At 42.2% G+C, this 7244-nt stretch overlaps 1 protein-coding gene across 3 annotated transcripts in view; it reads right to left on the bottom strand.

Moving 5' to 3' along the window:
• Positions 1–465: 465 nt before the first annotated feature.
• vaspb (vasodilator stimulated phosphoprotein b) overlaps positions 466–7244 on the bottom strand; it is a 33933-nt gene continuing 27154 nt past the window's right edge. The window contains exons 7-15 of one of the 3 annotated variants that reach the window (XM_026192145.2): positions 6740–7008; positions 6386–6531; positions 6166–6217; positions 4051–4078; positions 3905–3944; positions 3642–3698; positions 2966–3035; positions 2005–2062; positions 466–1914 (exon numbers count right to left, since the gene is read on the bottom strand). In XM_026192145.2, the coding sequence (XP_026047930.2) occupies positions 1880–1914; positions 2005–2062; positions 2966–3035; positions 3642–3698; positions 3905–3944; positions 4051–4078; positions 6166–6217; positions 6386–6531; positions 6740–7008 (755 nt within the window). In that variant the 3' untranslated portion in view covers positions 466–1879. The remainder of the gene's footprint in view (positions 1915–2004; positions 2063–2965; positions 3036–3641; positions 3699–3904; positions 3945–4050; positions 4079–6165; positions 6218–6385; positions 6532–6739; positions 7009–7244) is intronic. The other 2 variants (XM_026192146.2, XM_026192147.2) reach the window with 2 other exon arrangements.

Genomic DNA, 7244 nt, shown 5'->3' with positions numbered 1-7244 from the left:
GATTTTGATTGGGAGTAAGCAGAATTACAAATCAGTATATCAGAGACACAGCTCAGGTTGAGCGCTTTGGAGACAGAAATCAGAGATGCAAGGCTGACATGGTTTGGACATGTGGAGAAGTGGGATAGTGGATATACTGGAGAAAGGATATTGAATATCGAGCTTCCAGGCAGGAGGAAAAGAGGAAGACCACAGAGAAGGTTTGTGGATGTAGTGATGGAGGACATACAGACTGATGGGGTAACATAAGAGGATGCTAGATATAGGGCGAGATGGAGGATGATGATCTGTCATGAGGAACCCTAAAAGGGAGCAGCCAAAAGAAGACTGACAATTTCCCAAGTTCTAAGTAAACATTTTTATGCATAAATAGTTTAGGATTTTAAATATAGCAAAATGTGTGCAGCAGAGCCCACACTCCATAAAATTCAAATACAATAGAAAAGATGAGTCCAGACAAAGTGATGCGTTTCAAGAAGCAACTGTATTCGACTATAAAGGCATTTCTAATCCAGTGTCTCTAAGCTGTTTTCTTTATATTTCAGTGTAAAAAGCCTAGACTCTAGAAAAAAGAAAGTAAACAAAAAACAACAAAACATTTCATTAGAAAACAAATCATTGAAAAAAAAAAAAAGATAATGAAATTCCCATTCACCAGTCATTTCAATTAAAATAGAAACACCTTTTTTGCTAACATTTCCCTCAAAACAAATATATATTTTCCATATATATATATATTTATATATTTATTCTCAAGGCAGTTGGTCATGGCCAAATTAATTGACCTCATCATGGCCATTTTTCATGTTTCAAAATTAGAAAACGGATCTAGAAGGGAAAAAACACAACAAAACAAAGAAAAAAATATAACAACAAGCGGAAGCACAGTGGACAGCAGGAGCGCCACACTGGCCAATGAATAAGGTCTCATTTTAAGTGAGAGGGAATAGTCTATCAAGGCGGTGTGGCACACGCACACACACACACACATCCTCTGGAACAAGTGCAATGCAAAGAGAATAAGTTTCTCACATCATAAAACTACAACATACTCCTCTTTCACAGCACTCTGGTTGAACACTTCCCTTTGCTTGTCTCCTCTTCCTCTAGTATCTCTGTGCAGCAGGAGTGTGAAGGCTTTCGTTGTGCCGCTTTAGTTCTTAGTCTTTGGCGGGAGCTTAAAGTCCACTTGACTGAGATATGCTGCAGTATTAAAGAAGATGGCTTCACTGTTTCGTTTGATTTTTTTCCCCTCTCCACATCCAGCTGCCACACAGACTAGCAGAAGTCTCAATATTTTCATGGCAACTGAGAAAAGGAGAAAATGATTCCAGCATGCCAGCCTCTTTCTATTACAGTAAAAAATATGACTAATACAGTGTGCCTGAATACTGAAGACTTCTCTACCAGGAAAAATGGTGCATCTGATAGCAGAAGGAGAGGACACAAGCAGCAGGGGTTCTGCAACAAAGAGGGGTTAGAGATGGCAAACTTGCAAGAGCAACTCTGGCGGTAGTTAAGTGCTCTGAAATGATTCAGATGAACGGGACACAAAAAGGGCACGACGGGACGGCTGAGCGGGAAGAGATGGTACAGATGGGGACATCACCGCTGCAATAAAAGCAAGTGATGGTTAAAAAGTGCCAAATGGCGACTTGAGGAGGTTCCCTGGGTTACCATTAAGATGAAGTGAATATGGATGTTGTACAGTAAGCACATATGCTCATGTGTTTGTGTAAGAGAGAGAGAAGAGAAAATGTGTAGACGATAAAGAGAAATCCCTGGGCTACATGAGAGGGTGACGTGGAGGAAAGGCCTCAGCGGACCTCGATCAGCTCCACTCATCGCATCCCTCTGTTACACCTGACGCTCAGCAGAACTATGTGCTTCTCTTCTGAAGCTCCTGAATAAAGGCTGTGAAAGCAAAGAGAAACACACAGTAAGTACACAAAGTAGCTGATACTGGAGCAAAATTAAAGTTTTTTTTCCAAAGTGTAATCTAACCTCCAATAATTTCCTCTTTGACTTTTTGTAGTTCTTTCCGCACTTCCTCCAAGATCTCCTGCAGAAAAATAGGACAAACCGTTAGCCATGGCAATACATTTGTGATTTAGGAAAAAAAAAAATGTTTATTTGCAGTAACTAGGTGACATGTGAAATCTCCATATACATACAACATATATTTTTCTGACTTGTGGCAGAACACAATGCATTGGTGTTGACCAGAAAAATTTAGGTTTCTCTAAACCTCTGTCAGGATTAAGACCTTTTCATGCATGAAACCTATAACATTGTTGGCTTTATCAACTGGACTGAATTCTGTCATTTAGGCATGGGTTATTTTTATGGAAATCTGCAAACACAATGACGATCCACATTACCTGCAGTTTGCTTGCAAGATTTAACAGTACAACAGTGACATAATGCATGAGGTCAGACTGTCTTTTTGCATGGCAGCTTTATTTTGATAGATGCTTTGATAACTAAAGAGGCCACTTCCTATGTGTAGCTATGGGAACAAACATCCCACACATCAGATTAGAAATAACAGGAGCTTGTGAAGTATGATTATATACACCACATCTGTGATAAGATCCGGACTGCTCCTGTCCCAAGCTGGGAATGTAATTATTGTCAGTAGTTAATATTATTGCTGTTGTGCCAGCTGCATAAACGCACACCAACCTGTTTGTGACACACTCAACAACACACTCCTGGAAACAGCTGGAAGCTACAAACTACCTTCATTTCAACAGTCTGAGACTGCCATTGTCAAACTGTTGTCAAAAAGTGACCTCAAGCCAGCATATTCAGATGGAGCCAGATTCATGCAAAACAAAATGAGTATCAGAAGCTTTAGAGAAATCAGCTTTCTCATTTACATAACAAAAATTCAGATCCAAACATTCAAGTGTGGCTGTTTTGGCCAAGAACTGACGATCGCTGGGTCGATGAGCATATTTACCTGTTTCATTTTCTCTAAATCTGAGTCATCAGCTCCACTTGCTTCATTATTATTGCCTGCAGCCTTTGCCCTGTAACAAAACATGAAACAGACATGCAAATATTTTATGTTTATCTTTCCACAAAACAGGTGCAGCATATTCATCAAATGCATTGCCACAGTATAGAGCAAATGAAGAACCAGTGAATGGAAGAATGCAGAAATGAAATGAAGGTTAACCTATGTAAACTCATTAACCTACCTTTCTGAAGCTGAAGGATGCTGACGAGCTATAAATTAATGCCTGATATTAACTGATCTAGCTAGCACAGGTTTAAGAGTAGTGTATGGCTCTGTTAGGACCTTTTACCACAAAAACTACGTGTATGTTCTTGAACTACAACATAGAGACAAACAAAGCCATCAAAGATGTCAGAGAGGACAGAGCCAACCCCAGCTGAGAGAAGTGACTTGAAAATAAGCATGAATCATAGACCCAGGCTCCCATCTTATTAGTCAGTTTTCAGAGACAGCACACTCAGCTGCTACATCTACGGGTAGCTTGGGTGCACGCCATTCTCCCATCCATTAGATGGTGCTATCAACTGTAAAATATGCTACCCCAGCATGAAGATTTGAGAGGGAAGAATAAAGGAAGGGGTGCTAAAGGTCATGAATTAATGGGGCACATGTATACCTGGGAACTTGGGACAATGAGGAAGTGGAGTCCATGCTCTTGGGGATGGAGTTATTCCTGTTAGTGAGACACACACACACACACTCTCGCTCTTAAAATGAAAATGGACGACATTCGCACACACGCACAAAAAACTCACGTTTGTGCAAAGACGCAGGGGTGGACACAAAAACGTGCGCACACTGGTGAACAGGGTGAACCGACACATGGGACACCTGGAGGTGACAGATTTACTGCAGGGAAATAACTGCGTCTTGGCTCACCTGATCATAGAAGGTTTCTCCCAAGGTCTTCTGACGGCGTCTGAAAAAGAAAATGTATGAAAACACGAGTTGTTAATCTTCACTCATATCAGTATATCAGAATGAACGTAGGTGGCATGCTACAGACAAAACTGTTCAGTTCTCACCACTTTGACTTGGAGACTCTGACTCATCCTGTGGAGAGGAGGGAAGAAAAAACATGGAGACTTCTCTTAACAGTGAGTCATCCTCAGCCTTGAGTGGTTGGTTACATGTAAAAACACTCTACATTTGTCTGGTGTTACATAAAGGGAACCGATTATGCTTCTCATTACTTTCTGGCATGTCTATATTGTTATGTTACAATGATACTGGTGTCAAATGATGACATCTTATCTGTAAGTGTGAGTTGAAAACTCAGGCTTCAACCGTTTATTCTACTCTTGGCAATGTTTAATAACCTGCCAACGTGAGCACAGAAACCTATGGAAGCCCGTTTCCGCCACTAAAAAAAAAAAAAAAAGGATCCATAACTCAAAATTTTGAGAAAAGCAACTCGAAATTTCAAGTTAGCACTGCCAATCAGTAATCTACGTGAATGACGTCATTTCCATGTTACCCGGAAGCTGAAGCCCTCAGCTACAAATGCTACAGCTAAGCTACCGGTATTACATCCAGTCGTGAATGCACAGATTGCTGAGTGTTTTCAGCCTGGCTTCACAAATGATGAAATCCCTGTGTTATTAGCTGAATCACATGTTACTATCAGCAAACATACTTTAATTTGTTGGGATCCGTTTTTGAGTGCGCGGTCCTGCGCCATATGCTTCCGGGTAACAAGAAAGCGACCTCATTCACGTATATTTTTGATTGGCAGAGCTAACTCGAAATTTTGAGAAAAGTAACTCGAAATTTCGAGTTATATTTCTCGAAATTTCGAGATAATAACTCGAAATTTCGAGAAAATAACTCGAAATTTCGAGTTATGGATACTAGCTTTTTTTTTTTTTTAGTGGCGGAAACGGGCTTCCATAGAAACCCCACCCACCTGCTGTTTAAATGTTTTATTTACGAGGGGCAACCAATCAGGACAAAGCTGGCTTACAGGGGAGAGTATATCAGTAGCTAGTAGTAACGGCTTGTTTTATATATTGAATGAACTATGGGGCTGGGTCGAGGCTCACTGTAAGATAAATAAGGGATCTCCAAAAAGTTGATTCTGTTCATCTGGATGTAGCTTTTTGTGGGAGAAACGTTTCGTCACTCATCCAAATGATTTCTTCAGTCTCAGCTGACTGCAGGTTTCTCCAATCTTATAAACAGTACATTTGCATAATGACTGAAACCAGCCCACTGAAGGAACAATGGGCTGGGAGGTCAGTTCCTTAATTTTAATTTTGCAAATTCTCATGACCATTGATCAACAACCACTGACCAAAACCCACTGATCAATAGCCATGAGTACCATTCACAGAGAGTTGGGGAATGGCTGCAAACACAGCATTGTAAGATGGCGTAAGATGTACCCCTAGGCCCCCTCCTCGATTCAGAGATGGTCTTTCCCTTTTCACGTAAATGGCCTCCTTGACTTCGCGCTCAAACCAGTGTTCTTCCCTGTCCAGGATGTGTACATCCTCATTGAAAGAGTGTCCACTGGCCTGTAGGTCTAAACAGACTGCAGAGTCCTGGCCTGACGAGTTAGCTCTTCTGTGTTGTGCCATCCGCTTCGCCAGAGGTTGTTTGGTTTCCCCGATGTATAAATCCTGGCAATCCTCCTGGCACTTAACAGCGTACACTATGTTACTCTGTGTCGGGGGACCCGATCCTTGGGGTGGACCAGTTTTTGGCGCAGCGTGTTTTGGGGTTTAAAAGCCACAGAGACCCGGTGTTTAGAAAAAATGCGTCTCAACTGCTCCGATACTCCTGACACGTATGAGAATTTGCACAATTAAAATTAAGGAACTGACCTCCCAGCCCATTGTTCCTTCAGTGGGCTGGTTTCAGTCATTATGCAAATGCACTGTTTATAATATTTGGGGAAACCTGCAGTCAGCTGAGACTGAAGAAGTCACTTGGATGAGTGACGAAACGTTTCTCCCACAAAACGCTAAGTCCAGGTGAACAGAATCAACTTTTTGGAGATTTACTCTATTGGATGATTGAGAATGCATCAAGACATAAATAAGGGCTATTTGAACTATAAAGGATGCAAAGCTACTTTAATAAAGTCCAAGAATAAAATTATCATTACAAAAACAATTTGACAAAAAGCCGACCCTCACATTATCTTGTGGTTTCACAGGTGGCTTCTCTCCAGTGTCTGCAGCTTTTCTCCTGATAAAGGAAAATAAAAATACTAAGTTTAATAATCAAGCAGAAAAACTTGCAAGAGCTGACTGAATATAACGCATGTAATAAATGATTATTGATCAAAAGACAAGTGAAGATTGTAACTAGTTAATATAAAACCTTATGTGGCTTCAAACCTGTGGCGTCACCCACCTGCGTGCCAAGATGGCACTCATTTCACCCATCAAACCCCCTCCTCCTCCTCCTCCTCCTCCTCCAATGGATGCGTTGCTGCTGCGGGTGGACTCAGTTCTGGAAACTGGAGTTGGAGTTGGAGGAGCAGACGGGCCATCATCCTGCTGAGGGCAGCAAATAGTAAAAGGATGGATGGTGGTGTCACAGATCTACATCTCTAAATAACTCTTAGTATTGTGTCATTACAACAGCGGAATATCCAATTAGAATAATGAGAGAAGCACATGACAGATTGAGTGATTTGTCAATTGTATGCTAACGAGGCCTTTAACAGCAGCGGCAAAGTAACAGTCAAATCTGGCACATACACACCTTGGATACTTTGCGGAGTTTAGCTCCTGCAAGGGCAGCCGCCAAGCCCCCTCCTGCCCCTCCTCCCCCACCGCCAATGCCATTTCCGCCACCCGAAGTGGGCAGGGGTGGGGCCGGGGGAGGTCCTGTGGGAGGTGGTCCCGGAGGCGGGGGGATGCCAGCTGCTGGAGGAGGGGCAGGAGCTGGAGGAGGGCCAGGGGGTGGAGGAGGAGCCGGTGGAGGAGCGGGGCCTCCAGTGGCCAGTGGAGGAGCTGGAGGGGCTGGAGGAACTGGACAGAGAAGGACCATCAGTTTGCAAAGTATTCAGAGAAGATTCACACCAATGACAGCATGACGCAGGTAAACAAAATTCAAAACAATGCTTAGATGGCTTCTGTATGATACAGAGGGCATGACTGATCCTCACTATCTAAAACTGTCAAAAGCATAAACAGAGCATAGAGGCAGCACCTAAAGCACTAAAACAGCTCCTGCATCTAAAAATTCCAATTTAACTTAAACAGCT

This window comes from Astatotilapia calliptera, chromosome 14, assembly GCF_964374335.1.
Source record: "Astatotilapia calliptera chromosome 14, fAstCal68.1, whole genome shotgun sequence".
Lineage (NCBI taxonomy): Eukaryota > Metazoa > Chordata > Actinopteri > Cichliformes > Cichlidae > Astatotilapia > Astatotilapia calliptera.
The sequence above is the reverse complement of the archived record's forward strand: the minus strand, read 5'-3'. Positions and strand labels throughout refer to the sequence as shown.